This window comes from Equus caballus, chromosome 4 (assembly GCF_041296265.1).
Source record: "Equus caballus isolate H_3958 breed thoroughbred chromosome 4, TB-T2T, whole genome shotgun sequence".
Lineage (NCBI taxonomy): Eukaryota > Metazoa > Chordata > Mammalia > Perissodactyla > Equidae > Equus > Equus caballus.
The window spans coordinates 19909802-19934651 of NC_091687.1; the positions used below are offsets into that span (position 1 = coordinate 19909802).

At 34.0% G+C, this 24850-nt stretch overlaps 1 protein-coding gene across 2 annotated transcripts in view; it reads right to left on the reverse strand.

Annotated features, from left to right (window-relative positions):
• Positions 1-24850, reverse strand: part of ZPBP (zona pellucida binding protein) — a 134615-nt gene that overhangs the window by 101159 nt on the left and 8606 nt on the right. For both annotated transcript variants that reach the window (XM_023639049.2, XM_023639048.2), the window contains exons 3-5: positions 20722-20847; positions 12217-12366; positions 1002-1220 (exon numbers count right to left, since the gene is read on the reverse strand). In XM_023639049.2, coding sequence (XP_023494817.1) covers positions 1002-1220; positions 12217-12366; positions 20722-20847 — 495 coding nt within the window. The remainder of the gene's footprint in view (positions 1-1001; positions 1221-12216; positions 12367-20721; positions 20848-24850) is intronic.

Sequence of the window (24850 nt, forward strand, 5' to 3'; positions counted from 1 at the left end):
CCACAATGCCTCATTTCTATTGAATATCATCTCTTTTCTCTTACGAGTTCAAGTACACTTTCAGATTTTCTAAAGAATATGAATGCCTATTAATAGCACCTATTAAACACACTGGGTACAAAGACCCCATAAGCCTTATGAATGCTAATGGTGAGTCCTTGAAGAGCTAAAGAAAGAGTTACTCTCTGTGAAAATTTGTCTCACGGGCTAGAAAATAACTCTCAAAGATTTTCTGGAGAAGAGAAAAGTAGTAAGGAAGATAAAAGATAGTGAAAATCGGGTTGAACTTCTCTTGTTCTTATCCCTTAAAGCTTCACACCTCTCACTCATGTCTAAAAATTCAATCTTAGATGGCCATAAAAAAGACAAGGAAAATCAGAGAATTGAGTAAGTACAATCAAACACTGATAGCGGAGGAATTAAGGACAAAGAGTAAAGAAAGGAAAACAGCAGGCAATATCATTTGAGAGAAAAGAAAGAGGGGGTCCTATTACCACTGGGACCTATTAAAAACACATGGATGGTTATTCCTAAGTGCTCATTCATACAGGCCCTTTATAAATCTAAAGTCCTTAGATATGATGTCCAATTCTTTGTTTTCCAGAAAATATTGGGCCTCAACTCTGTATTATTAGAAAAATCACCCTAACTTGTTAGAATGGTCCCTCTGGTCTATAATATTAAACCATCTTATTATAACTAGATACTTTCACAATTAAATCTTTGCAAGTAAATAACATAATAGACATTCCTTAAACTAAATTCAATTCTATAGTAAATTATCATAGCACGGTTTAAGTTATTTTAAAGTGCAAACTTTTCATTAAGCACATGATTCAGTAAAATTTTCTTTTGGGGGCTATAATAACTGAGTAGAGAACACAAAACATTCAGGTTTATAACATTTACATTCCAAAAATGCTGCTGGTAATTCACAACATGTCTTTAAAATAAGCTTTGTGTTCTCAATTTATTTCCCTTAAGGAACTGTATATACTTACCAGAAAATGTAAAGAACAATTCATTTTGCAAACCAGCTTTTTGCATTTTAACACGATGGCATTCAGACTTAAGTAAGGAAACTTCACACGAAAGGTCAAGAACCAATTTGCTTAAAATCTGAAGAAGTTTCTTCTCAAAAGAAATATTATAGATACTATTGCAGGGAGCTGCATGATAACGAGCTGTAAACTCATAAAAATATCGAGGCTCACGATAAGCTGTAAAAAATTAAACAGAATAACATAAAAACAATTATTTAAGCCATTCAAATATACTGCAACTACTCAAGAGAAATCATTATTCGGATACATATATATAGGTAAATACATATATATATATATTTTTAATTTAACAAACATGTAGCAGTTACTAAGTGACAAATTCTGGTATAGGCACTTCACAAATAGTAATTAATTTAAATCTCCTAACATCATTTAAAATTTGTATTATTTTTACATCCATCATGAGGAAATTGAGGGATAGAGGCATTATGTCACTAGTCCAATGCCTGCCTATGTTATCAAAAGTAAGATTCTAACCAAGAAGCCTGGCCCAGACCCTGTGTCCTTAACGGCTATATTATGCTGCCTCAAACTCAGGAATGAAAATTCTCTAAGTTCAGATATTCATCTTAGAAGAAATTAGTCATATTATTACCAACAAGACACCAAACAAAGTATATTTCTAACAAATCTGCGAGTTCTACTGAGTTTCATTACAACATCTAGAATTGAGAACAGTTTTTTCTTACCTATTTCAAAATCTCACAAAAATAACACAAAATATAAAAATGATAAGAAATCCACAATAGGGGCTGGACCAGTAGTGCAGCAGTTAAGTGCGCACGTTCCGCTTCAGCGGCGAGGGGTTCACTGGTTCGGATCCCAGGTGCGGACATGGCACCGCTTGTCAAGCCATGCTGTGGTAGGCGTGACACATATAAAGTAGAGGAAGATGGACATGGATGTCAGTGCAGGGCCAGTCTTCCTCAACAAAAAGAGGAGGATTGGCAGATGTTAGTTCAGGGCTAATCTTCCTCCAAAAACAAAAAAAAAAACAAGATTAAAAATAAAAAACAAAAAAAAAGAAATCCACAATAATACCAGAAATCAGAAAAGTTCACCTTCTAAGACAGGTAGGTCTACTGCTACTTCCATTAATCAAGGGGCCCTCCCTGCCTGTTTCTGGCACACACGCTGAGGAAATGTTCCCCATTTGAACTAAAGTGAGAGCAGCAACTGTCCACTTTTCTACCTACTCGTTTAAACCCAAATTAAGTGCACATACTGGGCTACTGTCAGTCCCTCTATTTAAGGGAGAGATCAGACAGCTTCTAATTGCTAAGAAAACTATCAATTTCATTTACAAATATGAATGAAAACTGCAGACTCTTCCACCCCAACTTTGGGGAAACCTAAGAGCCTTAAAGACAAGCAAATGAAAAAGCAAGGGAAAAGAGCCTAAAAGAAAATTAACATAGGAAGAATTAAGTAAGTTTTTAAAAAGTTAGCAGAAAATACATCCATAAAACTACTATAAAGCTGTTGCAGAAGAGGAATGATTGGTAAATATACAAATGTTTTTGAAGAATTAAAAAATTACTAAGATAATAATATTTAAAAAATTAATTGAAGAAATTTTTAAAAGGTTAAAAATCTAATTATATATTTGGAGACCAAGTAATGTAATTCTCACATACCATAGAGCAAAATTACAAGAGCAAAGTACAAGATAAGAGAGATCCCAGATAGCCACTATCAGACTGGAGCAGTTTCAGAAGAAGAGGACAGAAAAGAAGATAATAAAGGGACAAACAAGGAAAATGTTCTGTAAGCTTAGTGTCGCTATACCAAAAAATCCCATGCAATAGTGAATAAGAATACTGAAAATAAATGTCACATTGAGACACAAATTTTAAAAACCTATCATGCTTTTACTGAAACATCTATTGGCATATGATAAATAAATGTATATATTGCTTTATATATTGATTATATCATGATTGATCATATCAAAGATGTGTGATGTGATATATCCAAGCACCACATAGAAGAGTGAACCTGGTCAGTGTTGGAAGCTGGAATGAGGCTCACAGTATGACTGAGGACAGAGTAAGCACTCCTCTGTCCACGGGATAAAAAAGAACTCTTTTTCTTTCCAGAAATCTGGGATATATCAAGCTATTGCCTTTGATAAAAAGAATTCTGAATACAAGCCAAAATATCCCCAAAATGCCCTCAAAAACTACATCAAAAGTATCCTCTTCTGGGGCCAGCCTGGTGGTACAGCGGTTACGTTTGGGTGCTCTGCTTCGGCAGCCCCGGGTTCACCGGTTCAGATCTCTGGTGCTGACCTACACACCGCTCACCAAGCCATGCTATGGCAGGTGTCCCACATATAAAAAATAGAGGAAGATGGGCACAAATGTTAACTCAAGGCCAATTTTCCTCAGCAAAAAGAGGAGGATTGGCAGCAGATGTTAGCTCAGGGCGAATTTTCCTCAAAAAAAAAAAAAATCCTCTTTTGAAGAGAGCTTCTAATCTCTGGGAAAAGTACACATTAACATATACAGTAATTCAGGGTCAGTTTATGTGTATAAAGAGTTAACACAGCAGGCTGGAGGCTGCTTGCAGGATTGGCCCTTGACTGGTAGTTTCCTACACTGACAGGCACCTTTCCCTGTGAGATAAAACTGTTTACTGAGGAAATGAACCCTGCACCTTCTGGAGTCTGGAAGTTTTGTAGTTATCAGGCAGAGCGAGCCTACATAACTAGCTCCCAACCAACATTTGGATGCTGAGTCTCTAGCAGCTCTCTGGGCAGTAAGGGTACAGGGGTTACTAGATTTTCACTGCTGAAGAAGGGAGCAGGCTCAATGCGACCTCACACAGGAAGGAGAGAGCACAGGAGGCCTATACATGGATTTCTCCAGACTCTGCCATGCTGTTTGCCTTGCCGCTCCTACCATGTATCCTTCACCTTAGCTATGAGTACAACTCTATGCTGAGTTGCCCAAGTCCTTGTAGCAAATCCCTGCAACAGCTTACAAACTAAAACCCTCAGATGAAAATCAGACGCTTTAAAGGAAACAAGACATGTGCAACTCCAGAAAAATGTGAATGATAAAAAAATGACAAAGATCTACAGCAGCTGTTCTCAAAAATTTTGGTCTCAGTATCCCTTAACATTCTTAAAAATTACTGAGGACTACCAAATAACTTTGATGTGAGTTATATCTATTAATATTTAGAGTACTAGAAACTAAAGGGAAAAAACTTTTTAAATGTTTATTAATTCATTTTAAAATAATAAAAACCTATTAAACAGTAACATAAAAAAATCTTTGGGATATAATAAATCTCTTTACAAAAGGAATCAGTGAAAAGAGTAGTACCGTGTTATATTTTGAAAATCTCTATAATGTCTGGCTGAATAGAAGTCAGCTGGAATTCTTCTACTTGTGTATGCGTTCAATCAAATGGAATGTGGTTGGTTTATTGCCTCACACAGATATGTGGATATTGGAAAGCATTTTATAAGAGCCTTTTCAGATAATTGTGGGGGACTGTTTCATAGTAGTTTACCCACTTTAACTGTAAATGTCAACACAGTGAAAATGGTAAATAATATCCTAGTATAATTATAAAAATACTTTTCAGGGGCTGACCCCATGGCCAAGTGGTTCAAGTTCCTTCCACTCCGCTTTGGGGGCTCAGGTTGACAGGTTCAGATCCTGAGTGCAGACCCACTTCACTCATCAGCCAAGCTGTGGAGGCATCCTACATACAAAGTAGCAGAGGATTCACACAGATGTTAGCTCAGGGCTAATTATCCTCAAAGAAAAAATAAGAGGAAGATTGGCAATGGATGTTACCTCAGGGTGAATCTCCCTCACCAAAAAGAAAAACAATAATTAATTTAAAAATATAAATATATTTCACCTTACTGACCCCTTGAAAGGGTTTCAAGGACTCTCAGGGGTCCACAGACCATAATTTGAAAACCACTGATCTACACTCATAGTAAGATATTCAATGTGCTTAGAAATTGACAAAAACACAATAACTTAGAAAAAAGGCAAAATATATGAATAGAAAATCTCAAAAGAGACAATAAACACATAGAGAAAGATGCTCAGAGATACTAGTACTAAGGAAAATGCAACCATAACACTGACATAGAATTTTATACCCACTATAGAGATAAAATAGCAATAATACCTATTTTAATGAAGGTTATAGGTACCTACAAGTTTTCATATTTATTATGAAAATTTAAAAACAAAATTTAAAAATATACATCCTCAAAATGTTAAAGAAAGGAACAAATTAAGAATAGGAAATTATAGGGGCCGCCCTGGTGTTGCAGCAGTTAAGTTCGCATGTTCCGCTTCTCAGTGGCCCAGGGTTTGCCCATTCAGATCCCGGGTCTGGACATGGCACCATTTGGCAAAAAGCCATGCTGTGGCAGGCATCTCACGTACAAAGTAGAGGAAGATGGACATGTATGTTAGCTCAGGGCCAGTCTTCCTCAGCAAAAAGAGGAGGATTGGTAGTAGTTAGCTCAGGGCAATCTTTCTCAAAAAAAAAAAAAAAAGAATAGGAAATTATAAAACAAAAACTGGTGAATATGACCAAAGAACAAATAGAGATTCTAAAAAGAAAGATTCAATTGAAAATACTGGAGATGGAAAGTACAGTCACTGAAATAGAAAAAAAGAAAGTCTCTAAGGTTAAAAAATAAATAAAATGACTAGACAAGTATATAGCAGACATAACATACCTGAAGAGAGATTTGGTAACTTGGACAACGGTACCTAAATCACAACATATTTAAAGATTTGGATATATGAAAGACAAGTTAACAGATATGGATGATAAGTTAAAGAGCCTAATAAATATGTTTAATTGGAATTCCAGAAATAAAAATAAATAGAATAGTCGAGAGGCAAAACTTTTAGAGATCATGAAGGAAGAGTCAACAAATTCAAGAATTAAATATATAAATCACATTCTCTGACACAATGAAATAAAAATAAAAATCAACAATTAAAATTCCTAGAATTATCCATGAAGAAAAGCCCAAGCCCAGATGTCTTCACTCATGAAGTCTACACAACATTTAAAGAAATAGTAATAATTCTTAATGAACTCTTCCAAAATCAGAAGAGGATGGAAAACTTCCCAACTCATATTGAGCCCAGTATTGCCCTGTTGGCAAAACCAGATCAAAGAGATATCACAAGAAAAAAAACTAAAGACCAACATCTCTTATGAAAGTACATGCAAAAATTCTTAAGACAATGCCAGCAAACTAAATCTGGCAGGATACTGAAAACATTATACATCATAACCAATATAATAATATTAATATAATATAATATAATTATAATAATTATATATCTTCATAGTTGAATATCAATTAATTTAATACACCATGTCAATAAAACACAAAGTAAAAACCACATGCCTATCTTAATTAATGCAGTAAAAACCATTTGACAAGACCCAACATCCTTCAAAAATATTAACAAACTTGGAATGAAAGGAAACTTCCTCAACCTAATAAAGGGCACCTCCATAAAAACCACAGCTAACATCACATTTAATAGCGAAAGACTGGATGATTCCCCCTAATACTCCAAGTAAGGCAAAGATGTCTGCTCTCACCACTCTTACTCAACATAGTACTAGAAGTCCTGGTCTCCGCAGTTCGACAAGAAATCTAAGAGGCATACGGATTGAAAAGAAAGAAAGCAAACTGTCCCTATGCGCATATGACATGACTGTCTCACAAAAAATCTACAAAAAGACAAAGATTTTAAAACTGTTAAGTAACCTCTACGAGATGGCATGTGGTAAGATCAAGACACAAATAATAAATCACTTTTTACATATTAACAATAAGCATGTGGAATCCAAATTTTAAAACCTAGTAACATTACCAATTGCTCCAAAAAAAATAACATACTTAGGTATACACCTAACAAAGCATGTATACACAGATAAAAAAAAATCAAGAAAGACCTAACTAAATTGATATACATACCGTGTCCATGATTAGAACACTCAATATAATAGAGAAAGAAATTCTACAGATTAAATGCAATTCCCTTCTAAATTCCAGTAGGATATTTTGTAGCTACATACAACATTATTGCAAAATTTACATGGAAAGGGACGGATTCTAAAAGGACAAAAACAATCTTGATGAAGAATAGCGGGAGGAATCACTCTACCTGATATCAACGGTTTCTATATAGTGAGAGTGATCAACAGTGTGGTACTGGCGAAGTACCACATTGATCAATGGAAAAACCAGAGAACCCAAAAATAGACTCAGACAATTATTCTCAACCGATTTTTGACAAAGGTGCAAAAACAATACATTGAAAGAAGGACAGTCTTTTCAAGAAATGATACTGGAGCAATTGGATATCTATGTGCAAAAAATTAAACCTCACAATTTAAACAAAAGTTAACTGAAAATGCATCATATTTAAAGTAAAACTATAAAACTTCAGGAAAAAATTAGGAGAAAATCTTTGCCTATGGCCTCGCAAAAAATTCTTAGACTTGAAACCAAAAGCATGATTAATAAGCAAATTTGATAAACCAGACCTCATAAGATTGAAAATCTTTGGCTCTGTGAAAATACTAAAAACTACAAGACATTAAGGAAAGAAACTGAAGACACAAATAAAGGGAAAGATACTCCATGCTCATGGATTGAAAGAATTAATATTGTTAAAATGTCCAAATTATCCCAAGCAATCTACAGACTCAATGCAACCCTTTTCAAAATTCCAATGGAATTTTTCACAGAAACAGAAAAAATAACACGGAACCACAATAGACCCTGAATAGCCAATGCCATCTTGAGAAAGAACAAAGCTGGAGGCATCACACTCCCTGATTTCAAACTCAATTGCAAAGCTATAGTAATACCTTAAAAAGATACATAGATCAACAGAACAGAATAAACAGACTAGAAATAAATCCACACATATATGGTTAATTAATTAACAACAAGGAGCCAAGAATATACAACAGGCAAAACATAGTCTCTTAAATAAATGGTGTTAGGATAACTGGACAGCCACACGCAAAATAATGAAACTGGACCACTATCTTAGATCATACACAAAAATTAACTCAAAATGGATTAAATACTTGAACATAAGACCTGAAACAATAAACTCCCTAGAAGAAAACATAGTGAGTAAGCTCCTCGACATAGATTTTGGCAATGAGTTTTTGAATCTGACACCAAACTAAAAGCAACAAAAGCAAAAATAAACAAGTGGAACTACATCAAATTCAAAAGCTTCTGCACAGCAAAGGAAACCATCAACAAAATGAAAAGACAACCTACTGAATGGGAGAAAATATTTGTAAATCATATATCTGGTAAGGAGTTAATATCCAAAATATATAAAAAACTCATACAACTCAATAGCAAAAAAACTTGATTAAAAAATGGGCAGAAGATATGAATAGACATTTTTCCAAAGAAGACATACAGATAACTAAAAGGCACATAAAAAGATGCTCAACATCACTAATCATCTGGGAAACGCAAATCAAAACCACAATGAAATACCATCTCATACCTGTTAGAACAGCTATTATCAAAAAGACAAGAAATAAGTTTTTGTGAGGATGTGAAGAAAAGGGAACACTTGTGCACTGTTAAGGGGATTGTAAATTATGAAAAACAGAATGGAGGTTCCCCCCAAAATTAAAAACAGAACAACCATATGATCTAGCTATTCCACTTCTAGGTATTTATCCAAAGAAAATGAAAACAGTAACTTGAAAAGATATATGCATCCCATGTCCACTGCACCACTATTTACGATAGCCAAGATATGGCAACAACCTAAGTGTCCATCAATGGATGAATGGATAAAGAAATTGTGGTGTGTGTGTATATATATATATACACGTATACATACATACATACATATATATATATATATATATAGTGTGTATACATATACACACAATGAAGTATTATTCAGCCATAAAAAAGAATTAAATTTTGTCGTTTGTGAAAACAAGGATGGACCTCTATGGCATTATGCTAAGCAAAATAAGTCAGACAGAGAAAGATAAATACCATATGATCTCACTTATATGTGGAATCTTAAAACAAAACAAGAGAACAGATTAGTGGTTGCCAGAGGCAGGGGTTTGGGAGAGAAATGGGTTAAGGGGGTCAAAAGGTAAAAACATTTAAAGATGAAAAAAACATATTCTGATCCCCTCCATTAAAAAAAAAGATCCTGTTAAGATACAAAAACAACAAGATATAGACTGTAAGTAAATATTTGCAAACAACATAACCAACAAAAGAATAGTATTTAGAAATATCATTTTTAAGAAACTCTCAAAAAAATATCAGTAGTAATATATCAGACAATTAGAAAATGGGCAAAAGGTGCCAACAGACATTTCACCAAAGAGAATGTACAGGTGGCAAATATGCTCATAAAAATATGTTCAACATCATTAGACATTAAGTAAACTCAAACGAAAACCACAACGAAATATCGCTTCACATTTATCAAAATGGCTAAAATAAAAATAATGTCAACACCAAATACTAGTGAGGACACAGAGAAACTGCATTACTCTTACATTGCTGGTGGGAATGTAAAATGGCACAGCCACTCTGGAAAACAGTATGGCAATTTCTTACAAGATTAAACGTGCAATTAATACTTGATCCATCAACCCTTTGGGCATTTATCCCACAGAAATAAAAACTCATGTCTACACAAAAAACTACACTAATGTTCACAGCAACTTTATAAGTAATAGCCCAAAACCTGAAGCAACTCAGATGTTCTGTGGATGACTGGTTAAATTGTGGTACTTCCATACAATGGATTACAACTCAGCAATAAAAGGGAACAACTGATTAAATGCACACAACAATTTAGATGAGTTTCCAGGGAATTAGGCCAACTGAAAAAGCCAATCCCATAAGATTACATACTAGATCCCTGCATTTACATCATACTTTGGAAATGATGAAATTACAGAATTGGAGAAGATCTGTGGTGGTCACGCATGATGAAAGAGGGTGAGAGGGAAACAAGTTTGATCATAAAAGGACAACCCAAGGTATACTTCTGTTGACCATATTGCTCTGTATCTTGACTGTAGTGGTGGATACATGAGTCTACACACGGGATAAAACTTAGAGAACTAAACACGCACAACACACATACACAAATGAGTACATATAAAATTGGAGAAAACTGAATAAGATGGGTGGACAGTAAGAAAGTCTGTATCTTGGCCTGATAATGTACTGTAAGCTTATAAAATGTTGCTGTTGGGGAAAGCTGCGTAAACGATACATGGGATCTCTCTATATTGTCTTTTGCAACTACATGCAAACCTACAATTAACTCAAAACAAAAAGCTTAATTAAAAAAAAACATAGGCCTAGTAAAGTAAACATAGGAAGGTATTTTTATTTTCTAGGTATATGAAACAATGTTTTATAAAAAAATTGAACAAACCAATTTAAAAAATTAATAAATCTCATTACAACAATATCTGACACTTCTGCAGTATAAACAACATCATATCTAATGTTAAGACAAGTGAGAGACAGGCAGAAGCTATTGCAACATGATAAAAGACTGGTATCCAGAATGGTGAAAACCTACAAATTACTGAAGAAAAAAGATGAACTTTGGCAAACAAAAGGCACTGTAATCTATTGTGTAATAAAAATATTAAAAAAGCTCAAATTTACTAGTAATTAAGGGAGCGCATATTAAAGCAATGAGTCACCATACATCCACTGTCTTGCCAAATTTAAATTTTATAGTAATTCTGGGTGCTACGCTATTATTGTTATTTTCAGAAATGTTAAACTTCATATATAAAAATATAATGTAATTATAGTGAACTCAATTCTTATGATTCAGGGAACCATGCTCAGCACAGTAAGAAACAAAGGCCAAAAAGAAAATAATACCACCTGTGGACTACATAAAATCTTGAAATTTTAAATTATCCTCACTCACAATTAAAAAGGTCTGTAAGCTACAGAAAAATAAAATACAGAATATAACGTATTTGACATGAAATTAATATCTACACTGCTATATACCTGCATATGTACATATCTCTCAGTAGTTACTCAGACATACATACTCACACACGTGAAGCTCATGCAAATAGCAAAAGTCAAATAACCCATCAGTCACCAAAAAAACACACATTAAAACCATGGAATACCATTATTAACCTATCAGATCAGCAACAATTCAAAATACAGTATTAAGGGAGTTATGGGTAATGAGGTTCTCACATACTATGGCAAGGACATAAATTGGTACACTCTTTGTAGGGTGACTGGTAGAATCTATGAAAGTTACACTGTCAATACCCTACAGAAGATTTTTCCTTACAGAATTCATCTTATAGAAACACCAACAATTTAACTTCCACAGTACAATCCAGGGATATGTGTTGGGGTGTGTGTGTATGTGTATGTTTACACACAGAGAGATGAGAGAGAGACAGAGACACAGAGACATGCACAGAAAGGGGGGAGATTTATTTAAATGTTCCAAACACTACTGTTTGAAGAGTTATATATGCAAAGTCCCTTTTGCACTGCAAGGTAACATACGCACAGGTTCTGGAGATTAGACATGGACATCTTTGAGGACCACTATTCTATCTACCATACCTGTGTCCCACCAGTGAGATGGAACTTACAAGCAACCTTTGTTCAAGCTGTTCTCCTGGCCACTCCACTGTCAACTCAGCTCTCCCAATCTCAAACCTCAACAGATCAAATTGCTTTTAGAAAAGAATTTTACAGTGGTACTTCATGCTTCTGTTTGGGGGAAATGGCAGTGTGCCATCAAGCATGATACTCAGAATTTAAAGGCAGCACAGACTAAAATAGCAACATAATAATTTCAAAGCATAATTTCCAAACCCCGTTTCATTCATTCTCTTAAATTTAGCTATGTACATGTCAACATTCCCCTGAAGAAAAAAGATCTGTCCTCACCACTAACCCTTGACAAAGTACTTTGTAAAATACAGGCAGGCAGTAATTTTTCTTCAATTAAAAGAGACTAAAAATAACAAAATCCCTTTAAAATAAACCTGTTAAAATATTTAAATATTTGGAAAAATTAAGAAATGTTAAAATACAACAAAATGCACTTCTTACCATATATAACATATTTTAGTTGAAGATTTTTAATAACTTCTTCCACCATAGGTTTATACTCAAGGAAACACGTATAAACTCCACTCATGTTCTCCTCAAAGTTCTGGAATATAAGGCTTCCTGTGGATGTTACTTGTGCGCTACTGTTTTCTAATTAAAGGAATAGGATACAGTAATTAGTTGCTTCAATTACATGATATCAAGATAAAATATTTTCTGAACAGAGTAAGACCATCAAAATTTACCTACAGAATCACTGAAAGGAGTTGGGGTCATAACTAGTCATTGCATCTGGTGTCTGTTGACAGCAGGTGCAAGGATGACGTTCTTAGGGTCAAAATTTCACTAACCAGAGTTTATCAATTATGCAGCCGCCTAAGTGGTAAGAAACTAATAATTATTTGTACATAATGCATTCCTAATCTGCTCCTTGCATTGAACTGGGCACTATCAGATATTCACATATATACAAAATAACATATATTTATATATACTATAAAGTAATTATATACATATACATGTATTTTACTGATGTTATGCCCTCAGTAAGCTCACAAACTACACATGAAAGAGGTAAAACAGTGTACCCAGAACAAAAGCTAACCCAATACTGTATAATCACTAACAACTAGGGATTTCCTGTGCAACACAATACTAGGCAAAAGTTGGGTTATAACCTTAATGGTGGCAGAAAAATAAAAAGGAGATTAGATCACCTGACTTGCCCAAAGTCACACAATCACAGAGTTGCAGTGATAGGAGTTAGAACCAGTATTTGGATCAACTGCTATATAAACTGGCCAAAGTCAACAAAAGTTTTCAATGAACTTCTAAAACCTAAGTGTTAACCAGTGTAAGCATGTGAAGCCTCTGAGGACCATAGATACGGAGGAGAGAAGAGGTCACCCCCCTTGACAGGCTTTACCTTCATGAACACTTCTAAGTGTTCAAAAGGAGAGCATGGGAACCCTGAGAAAACTTCCCACAGGGTACTGGCTAGGGGAGAGGCCCTACAGCCCTGCCAAAACCCCATCTACACTCATTTCCCCTACCACCTGGAAAGGAACAATGCTATAATCTACAGAGAGGGAAGAAAAAAGAATGGTCACCTAGGGCACTATGGAGACTTATCGCTAGGGAAGGAAACAGGAAGAAAAAAACCCTTCATCCTTGAGGAAGAGTCAGCAAAAAGTACTAGGTCAGCACTAAAGCTGGGGGAGGGATTGAAGCACTTGTGAAGGAAACACCTCCAAGATCCATGGACACCATACCTGTCAAAGACTAAAGCTTAATCAGAACATTAGAGACTGCCCTTCTCTCTCAACTACCATCACAATAAAAGTCTAGCAAAAATGCAGTGGAATCAAGATAGGAGAGCTGCAAGAGAATCTTTCTGGAGAAATCAAAGAAGGAGAAACCAAACCCAAGAAAGATTAGACATTGGAGAAAAGTACTTTCTCCTGAGCCAGCCTACATTTTAATCATGTTTAAGGGTAACTGAAGATTTCAGTCACCACAACCACCACCAATATCAAACGCAGACAATTCCTGACTAGATTGACAAAAACCTCCTAATATTAAAGGCTTAACAGTATTTTTAAAAGGTGTTCACCTGAAAGCATAAAAATACTTATCTCAATATCTACTGTCTTACTCAAGATGTTCAACTTTAACAAAAATTAAGCAGCATACAGAAGAGCAAGAAATGGCACATTTCCAAAATACCAAGCAATGCTCAGAGCCATACTCTTAAATGATACAGATGTCAGAAGTATCAGTTAACTTAAAATAACCATAATTAATGTATTAAAGGATTTAATGGAAAACATGGAAACATGCAAGATCAGATAGGTGATTTCAGCAGAGACTGAAACCACAGGTATACCTCAGAGTTATTTCTGCTTCCAATCCAGACCACTGCAATAAAGCAAATATCAATAAAGTCACATAGATTTTTTGGTATCCCAGTGCATATAAAGGTTATGTTTACACTATACTGTAGTCTATCAAGTGTGTAATAAGCTTTACATCCAAAAAAAAAATGTACAAACCTTATATAAAAATACTTTCTTGCTAAAAACTGCTAATCATTGTCTTAGCTTCAGTGAGCCATAATCTTTTTGCTCGTGGAGGGTTTTGCCTTGATGCTGATGGCTGCTGATTGATCAGGGTGGTGGTTGATAAAGGTTGGGGGCCTGTGGCAATTTCTTAAAATAACACAATAATGAAGTTTGCTACATCAAGTGACTCTTCCTTTCACGAACAATTTCTCTGTAGCATGCCATGCTGTTTGACAACATTTTATCCACAGTAGAAATTCTTTCAAAATTGGAGTCAATCCTCTCAAACCCTGTAACTGCTTTATCAACTAAGTCTATGTCATATTCTAAATGCTTTGCTGTCATTTCAACAGTCTTCATGGAGTCTTCACCAGGAATAGATTTCATCTCAAGAAACCACTTTCTTTGTGCTTCCAAAGCAAGTCCTCATCCATTAAAGCTTGATCTTGAGATGCAGAAATTCAGACACATCTTCAGGCTCCAATTCTAATTCTAGTTCTCACGCTATTTCCACTGCATCTAGTTACCTCCTCCTCTGAAGTCTTGAACCCCTCAAGATTGGAACCCATGAAGATTGGAATCCATCTCTTCCAAAGTTCCTGTCAATGTTGATATTTTGACCTCTACTCATAAGTTACAAATGTTCTTAATGGCACGTAGAATGCCAAATCCTTTCTAGATGGTTTTCAATTTATTTTCCCCAGATCTATTCGAGGAACCACTATCTATGGCAGCTATCGCCTGAGAAAATGTATTTCTTAAATAATAGGACTTGAAAGTCAAAATTACTACTTTTTCCATGGGCTACAGAATGGATGTTGTATTAGCAGGCATGAAAACAATATTAATCTCATTATACATCTCCATCAGAGCTCTTGGGTGACCAGGTACATTGTCAGTGAGCAGTAATGTTTTTAAAGGAAGCTTTTTTTCTGAGCAGTAGGTCTCAACAGAGGGCCTATATAGTGTGGGTTATCTATAGTGTATACATATATATATTTATATATATAGTTATATATGGCTTATACAGTGGGCTGTATACAGATTTATACAACATATTATATTGTTCAATTTTATAAACATTGTACCATGTTGGAAACAGATGTGCTGTCATCCAAGTTTGTTGTTCCATTTATAGATGATGGGCAGAGCAGCTTTAGCATAATTCTTAAGAGACCAAAGATTTTAAAATGGAAAATGAGCATTGGCTTCAACTTCAAGTCACCAAACTGCATTAGCCCCTAACAACAGAGGCATAGTTTGCCTTTGAAGCTTTGAAGCCAGGCACTAACCTCTGCTCTCTAGTGACAAAAGTTGTAGATGGCATCTTTTTCCAACATAAAGTTGTTTTGTCTACATTGAAAATCTGTTGTTCAGTGCAGCCACGTTCATTAATGATCTTGGCTAGATCTTCTGGATAACTCACTATAGCTTCTACATCAGCACTTGCTGCTTCACCTACACTTTTAAGTTATAGAGATGGCTTCTCTCCTTAAACCTCATGAGTGAACCTCTGCTAGCTTCAAACTTTTCTTCTGCAGCTTCCTCACCTTTCTCAGCCTTCAGAGTACTGAAGAGAGTTAGGACATTGCTCTGGATTGGGCTTTGGCATAAGGGAATGTTGTGGCTGGTGTGACCTTCTATCCAGACCACTCAAACTTTCTCCATATCACCAATAAGACTGTTCTGCTTTCTCATCATTCATGTGTTCCCTGGAGTAGTACTTTTAATTTCCTTTAAGAACTTTACCTTTGCATTCACAACTTGGCTAAGTATTTGGCACAAGAGGCCTAGTTTTGTCCTGTCTTAGCTTTTGGCATGCCTTCCTCACTCAGCTTTATCATTTCCAGCTTTTGACTTAAAGTGAGAGATGTGCAACTCTTCCTTTCACTTGAACACTGAGAGGTCATTGTAGGGTTTTTATTTGGGCTAATTTCAATTTTTCTGTGTCACAGGAAATAGGGAGGCCCAAGGAGAGGGAGAGAGACTGGGGAATGGCCAGGTAGTGGAGCAGTGAGAACACAAATGACATTTATTGATGAAGTTTGCTGTCTTATATGGGCATGGTTCACAGTGCCCCAAAACAATTGTGATAGTAACATGAAAGATCACTGATCACAGATCACCATAACAAATATAATAATAATGAAAAAGTTTGAAATATTGTGAGAATTACCAAAATGTGACACAGAGACACTAAGTGAGCAAATGCTATTGGAAAATGGCACCAATGGAATTGTTCAATGCAGGGTTGCCACAAACCTTCAACCTGTAAAAGTGCAATATCCACAAAGCAGAATAAAATGACATATGCCTGTATAAGAAATAATACATATGTCAGAAACAAATGGAAATGCTAGAACTATAACCAAAATAAAATGAAGAAGAAAGAAAAGAAATACAGTAAGACTGATGATGTATTCCTTCAATGGGATAAAGAGGCTTGACACAGCTAAGGAAAGAATCAATGAACTTGAAGGTAGGTCAAAAGAAATTAACGAACCTGAATCACAAAGAGATAAATGAAACAAAACAACAACAACAACAAAACATCAAGAAGAGAGAATACAAGAGCTGTGGCACAAAGTCAGTTACACATGTGTGCTAGAAATCTCAGAAGCAGAGGCAAGACAGGATGTGGCAAAGAAATATCTGAAGACATAATGGCTGAGAATTTTAAAAATTAATGAAAAACACCAATCTACAGATCCAAGAAATTTAGAGAAGAGTAAAGAGAATGAATATGAAAAACAGAAAAGACACATATAATATTCAAATCATTGAAAATAAAAGGCAAAGAGAAAATCTTGAAGTCAGTCAGAAAACAATGGCACACTGCCTACGGAGAGACAAGGATATGATTATAGCAGACTTCACACTAGAAACTGTGCAGGTAAAAAGAATACAGAGTGTTATCTTTAGAATGTTGAAATAAGAAAACTGCCAATCCAGAATTCTACAGCCAGCAAAACAAAACAAGCAAATTTAACACAAAGCAAACAGAAGAAAGGAAATAATAAAGATAAAAGGAGAAATCAAAGAAATTGAAAACAAAATATACTAGAGAAAAATAAATCAAACCAAAAGCTGTTCTTTTGAAAACCTATAGCCAGAGAGACCAAAATGAAAGAGAAAAGACATAACCAATATCAGGAGTGAATGATGGCACATCATATATATCTTGGATATATCAAAAAGGCAATAAGGAAATATCACAAACTACTTTACGCAAATAAATTCAACAAGTTGAAAATAACTCTAAGTTGGACAAATTCCTTGAAAGACACAAACTACAAAAACTCACAAAATGGTGAGAGGGAAAACTCCTATTCCTACTTCATTTAGATTATATCTGTGAACTCTGAAGCAAGACTTCAAAGGGACATGACTTCAGGGAAGTAGCTCATTCTCTCAATGCCTCTGTCACATGTAAAATGGAGAAAATGGCTGTACGTAGCACAAAGGCTGCTGTAAAATTAAATGATTAGTGTGTGCAAATTGTTTAGAACAGTATATGATGCATGACAAATATTACATAAATATTATTTTTGTAATATTCAAAATAAAAATACTAAAATATACTCCTGCAGGATACACACATACATACATATATATATAAATATAGTAAATGTATAAAGAAAAGCTAAAGAATAATATAGTAAAAGTTGAGGATAGTGTTTACCTGACAGGGGGTTGGGGACAGATGAATGGGGTTTTTAAACAAATTATTGGGGAGTTCAACAGTCTTGGTAATGGTATATCTTGACTTGTACACTACATTCAAGGATGTTTGTTTTACTGTGCTTTATAACTTGCAAGTATCTTACATTTATTTATGTCTATCGATGCTTCATAATAAAAAATGTTAAGGTAGAGTAAATATAATCTATTATCTCATTAAAACAATAAGGGGGAAGTTAAGGGTAAAACCCAACATGTGTATGTATATGTGCTTATACATGTTTGTGTGAACATTTAGAAAAATGGAGAAGTCCCCACGCCAAAAAGAGTTAATTCATCAGAATAGCATCAGCGTTGGAGAAAGAGGTACAGGTCTTGTCGTAATAAATGCATTACCTTTGTAAATACAAAACACTGAAAAAGAGACAGAGAGAGAGAGACAGAGAGAGAAGTGGGACAAGGGAAAGAGACAGACCAAATCTGACACTTGTACCTTACCCTTTACAACCTATCTAAACAATCTGAATATTTCTCTCCAAAGGAATGTGCAAGTAATTACATAATTGCATGATTTTTTGCTTCAATTTTAGAGGAACTATCTTTGGAATATTCATAAAAAGACAACTAACGAACAGTACAGTTTAATCTAGAGTTCAAAAAGGTTCTCTGTTTTTCAAGCTTTAAGAAAATTAGACAACATTTTTCAGTTCTTTCTGAAATAATAGATGGTAGAACTAATGAGCTTTAAAACTGGTAGACAGGAAACCATGAGGCAACAGTGCACTGAAAACTAAACTACAGGCCCAAATATCAGAATTTCCTGGAAATATTTTTTATAAATATAAAGCCCATTTTATTAATATGATTTTATCCTTACCTGGAAATAACTACATTTCTGAACATCTATTTTCCATTGTGAAAGTGAGTAAAATAAAATATCGCTCCCAGATAAAGGATTTGAAATTCAATTATATACTACATTTTGCATATACACAGTAAGACCTGACAGGGCACCTTTGAGAAGAATATGTTTCAGATTTCAATTTCCAAATCAAAGGAGTAACAAACTACGATAAACTATTCAATACACATTTAAATACTTCCATTTCTGGACTTACGAAATTTCAATGTCAAATGTAAAATATATTTAATATACGTTTGCACTACATTATGTGCTACTATCAGAGAGTAATAAAAACAAAAATTGATTATATTTTCAGTATTGGATGCTTTTACATTTGGTCCATTTCGTTGATTTATATTAATTGTCCAATCTCTTAGGATTTCTCTTACTCACTTCCACTGATTCATTCCTACTACACTACCACAGTCAGGCAGAGATGGTGTCTGATCTTTGTAACTCCCACAAAGCCTAGCACAATGGCATCCACCAAATAGTCCCTCACTCACTAAGAGCTGAATAATTCACTTTAAAGAACAACCACCTAACCCAAAGAGTGGAGTAACTTTTTAAACCTTGAGATAATTTAGAAGCAACATAAATATTATAGAAATGTACAGCTGAGATCACTCAACTATATAAGAATAAGAATTAAAACATATTACAAAATAAATACTTCCTATGAAAATTTCTTCAGCAAGTTTGTATGAATATGCTGCTTTCCTTCATCCAAGATAACAAAATAAACCTGTCGGTTTTCATCCATAGGCACTATCTCAAAATACCAATAAGGATTAAAAAAAAAAGAAAGAAAACATGGTGAATGGAGCAATAAAGAAAAATTTCCTTTGAAAGTATGCAAAAATGATTAGGTCTTTACAATGAAAATTCATTAATCTGGATTTTTAGCAAGCTGAAAAAAAAACAGCTAAACTAATTTAAATTTTTTCAACTACGCTGTAGACACAAATCAAATGAAAAATTAGAATGATAGTAAATAAACATTTCAAAATAACAAAATAAGAAGCTGAATGGAGAAAATGTTGATCAAATCAGTCATACCCAGAGTAATCTCTTTGAGGAAAAAAATACCTTCCTGAGAATAAGATTTTGTTTTCTCAAAAATTTGAAAACTGTTAGGCTACCATTCAGATGTGTCTCAAGTCTATCTTGTCCTTTGGATGAATGAGCCCTAAGTGTCCATTTTTGTAAGCACAGCATTGATAATATATTAACATATAGCCACTGTCAAACCATGCAGTATATTTAAAAGAATGTTTTTAATACTAAAATACTGAATGTTAAATTTAGTCATTTTTTTTCCAAAATGGATAATACTACTTAAATAAATTCAGATATGATCCATATTATTTGGTCAGGATTCTGGTCAGAAAGGAATACAAGATAGCAAAATATAAAATTATAACTATTAACAAAGTCTCAAGTCTTATGTAAGACTGTTTAAACAAATAAGACCATATAAATCTATAGGTCAAAGTGTTCATTTGTATTTTTAACAAAACCCAGAAATATATTTGCTTCTTCATATATACTTTACTAACAAAAATCTGATTGAAGTAACCAAAATGATTTTATGAACTTTAAAAAAGTAACATTTTTTTGCAACATAGATGCTTAGAGAACTCTCCAAACAGTTCAATCATCTAGTGTGTCTCAATCTCAAATTAAGATCTGTGAAAAATGGTCAAAGTATCTACCTCGTTAGATTCTAACTCTAAAAGGAAATCACAGGAAAAAGAAGTGAGGAAAAAGGTAAATGTATATGAGATACAAATATTCTTTCTGTTCTGAGTACACTTCAGATATATCAATTTAATTACGAGAACTGAAGCAAAATCCTACCTGAAACAATTTTTCCTCTTGGCCCATGCCATTGGAAAGATGGGTCTATCAGTTCAGAATTTCGCAGTCGCTGGGTTACACATAACATGTGTGGACTCCTTTGATGGAGCATAACATATACTTTCACTGAAAATACAAAATTAGAATGTTAATAATATAATATTTTATATTCTTAAATGCCCCATAATGGCTTACATTTTTGCAGTTATACAAAATAGGTTATAGGTTTTCATAAGTTTTCTTTGGATTATAGCTATTACTTGATAAGAACTAAATTTCACTGCATTCTATGTAACTAACATTCAAAAATATACACATGTATTTCATCTGGGCATGTGCGTGTATCTCAATCCGAGCATAATGCTGGTCTTTTTTATTCAAAGTTCGCGTACACTTATTTTATTCTCAGAATATTATTTTAATTAAAAAACATTAAGATAATACTATATCTAGACTTTGTAATTAAAAATTATGTGATTAAGAAGTTGACAAGTACGTGCGCTGATTAATTTTAATTATTAAGAATTTTTTCCCACTTCACTTTAAAATTTAAGGAATCCTGATCCTTAAACAAGCAAAAATAGTATTCTCTGGGATATACAAAAGCAACACAGTAGAGATTCAATTGTTTCTAATTTACTCAGTTTAGAAAAGGTTCCAACAACTCCTCAGTAATTGCAGGCCAACTCTTCACTGATTCACCATATACAAAGATCTTTATGATCTAGTAAAATATAAACTGTTTTTGAGAATCAAAATTCTTAACTTTAAAAAGACTGTCTCTAAAGCTTCACCATAAAGCATGATGTTTACTAAATGTAACTTTTAGATAGAAACCCTTCCTTAGGTTAAGAAAGTTCCCCTCTATTCTTAGTTGTTTGTTTTTAACACAAATTGTTGTTGAATTTCAGCCATTTTTTTCTATTTCCACTGAGGTGATCATTTTTTCTTCTTGAATATTTTAATGGAATGCTTAATATTACTAAATTGTTTTCCTGACATAATTCTAATTGATCATGCTCTTTTACTTAAATACTGTTGGATTCAATTTGCAAATATTTTTCAAGTATAAGTATATTTCCAAAAGTATAGGAATACTTGTACCTATATTCATAAATTCAAATATATAGTTTTCTTATACTATTCTTTGTCCTTTTCCAATTTTGGTATCAAAATAGTTATTTAGCATTTAGTATTACTAAAGTAGGCATCTACGATTATAACAGCTCATAAAATGAACTGGACAGATTTTCTTCTATAAATTTTCTCTGAAAGAATACAGAAAGTGTTTTTGTCCTTGAAAAACCATATAGCTGTACTTTTTTGGGGGGGGGGGCAAAAGTAGAGAGTAGGAAAAACAAATTTCTGATTACCAATCAGGAGAATTTAATTGACTATTAGTCTACTAAGTAATTTAATCCAGCATATTTTAAGAATTAATATTTCACGAGTTATTCAAGTTTATTAGTATAAAATTATTCAGAATATTGTTATGATTTTCAAACTTCACTATATCTTTATTTATTCGTAACATTTTTTTGTACTTTGTTATTCTAGCAATATACTTATCAAAAATTTGTCTACTAACGATTCCAAAGACAGTTTTGGTTCCATTCAACCTATTTTTCTTCTTTGGTCTCTTTCACTAATTTCTCATCTTATTTCTTTCCTACTTACCTCAGTTTAAACTCTTCCTTTTTCTAACTTGTCTAATCAATGCTGATTGTATAAAATCGTCATTCCTCAGCATGACTTACTGGCCTTCCTCTCCATGACCTGTGACATCTCTTTTCATACCCTTTGCCCTGACCATGCCAAACTACTGAGACCTCCCTAAGGTAGCACACTGAACCACTCTTCTATGGTTTTACTCAGGTAAGGACCTAAACATCTCCTCATCTTTGGAAGTTCAGCACAAGTATATCCTTTCTGCTCTGGCTGGGGCAGTCCAATTATCCCATGCCATTACTGTGCCCTTCCTTTAGCCCCCCACTAACCTCTGTACATATTTAAATCATAGAAAATAAAAGTGATTCCAGAAGAGTTTTCCAATATCAACATACAAAAATAGAAAACATTCCTCTACACCAATAATAATGCATTAAACTATGTAACAGGAAAGAAGACAACATTTAGAGAATAAACAGAAGACAATTTATGGTTATGATCACAAGTCCATTATGGGGAACATGTTTGGACTCCAGTAAAACATATACAATTAGACCACAATGCCATAATCAAGAGTGTACACTTATAATTTTAAAGATGGCAATTTATCCTCATACTGATATATATAATTAATATAGTTATAACCAAAATCTCAGAGAAATTTTTAAAGAAACTCTTAAATACTGATTCTAAAATATATTTAGAAAATTAAAGATTCATAATTAGCTAAGACAATTCTATAAAAGAAAAGCAAGGAGGAGGGACTAGCATTATAAATTACTAAGATAAATTACAAAGTTATGCTAAGTATAACAGAGTGTTCTGTTGTAGGAACAAAGAAGAGTGGACCTAAAGGAAAAAAACAAGTATAAAAAAACTACTATATGATAAGAGTGGCACCTTAGGCCACTGGATAAAATATAGATTATTAATAAAAATGTTTAAAAATTATCTCAATAAATAAAGTTGAAATTATGTTTATACCTCACACCATAAATAATAAATTCAATAGACTAAAGAATTGAAAGTAATCATTATTTTTTTAAAATGTAAAATAATACTTTTCTGTCTTTGCAATATGGAAGGATTCTTTTAATGCAAAGAGCACAAACATAAAAAGAAAAATACTGAACTCAGCTCCTTAAACATTAACAATTTCTGTCCAATCCTATACAAGATAAGCAAAGTTAACATCTGGAATGAAAAAGCACGACTAACTTGACATCTAGGAGAAGATATCTGCAACAAAGATAATCAATAATGGATTTAAAACTGGAATACACATAATATGAAAGCAACTCCTTTGAAAAAAGCAAGAAAATGATGAGCAGAGGCAACTTAACTGTCAGTTTAGCAAAAATGGAAAACTTGGGTAACATCTCGTGTTGATGAGGATGCGAGAAAAGCACCACTGGTGGAAGCATAAACCAGGACAGCCATTTTGAAGAACAATTTTAATGAGATTGAGAACGCTAGGTCCTATGAGGATAAACTTCTACTCTTGGATATAACAGACCCAGAAAACTTATGAACAGGTACAAAAAGAAATATACAAAATGGTATTCATCACACACATCAAAAAAAATGTAATGAATTGAAATTGCAACAAAGATGTAAATAAATGATTACTGAATAGAATGGATATATGAGTGAATGAAAAAGAAGACTAACTGAACAGAAAAGAATAAGTAAAAGGTGAACAAGTTAAAGAGGGCATCACAGAATAGAAAAACAGCTGACATGGACAGATGCTGGAACCTTGCATGACAGAAGAAACTGAAGAAATTCTAGGCAAGAAAATTTAGGCAGTCAGCATTTTATGGAGGCATGACTAGTAAAATATCAAAACAATCTACATTGTGATACAAGAAATACATGCTGAACTGAACATAATTTAGTTTTAAAAGTTGAATTTGTAATTTAGGTTTAAAAGTTGTGGTTTTAAAACAAGCTGTGATAAAAGTTGTGATATTAGTGAAAATGGCAGAGTATGCAACTCAAAAAGCCTTTTCCCCAAGAGTATTTGTCAAAAACAACTAAAGGCTATCATTTAACTTTGTAACTGCCAGATGCAGAGGGTAACAGTTGGGGTTAACAACAGGTTAACTAAAAAGATTAAGAGGAAAAGCTGGGGAATGACATGTCCATGGGAGCTTCAAAAAGTTCTGATGTGTTCCCGGGAAAACAGAAAGCGACATGAATGGACAGGACAGGGCACATGCCCGGGACTGGGCAGGCTTGGTAAAGACTGAGAGAGTAAAGATTGACTAAGTTCTCCTTTGGCTGAAATTGAGAATTTGCACAGCAGAAAGTAAAGGATAAGGGAGAGTTGTCAACTGCCCAGCTAAATTGTTAAGGTATGCCACGACAAGCACACAAAGACCCTCAGCAAAGACTAGGAGACTAACTGGTTCTAGGTATTTGGTGAAATCTCTGTGTAATCACTAGCCTAACTAAGCTA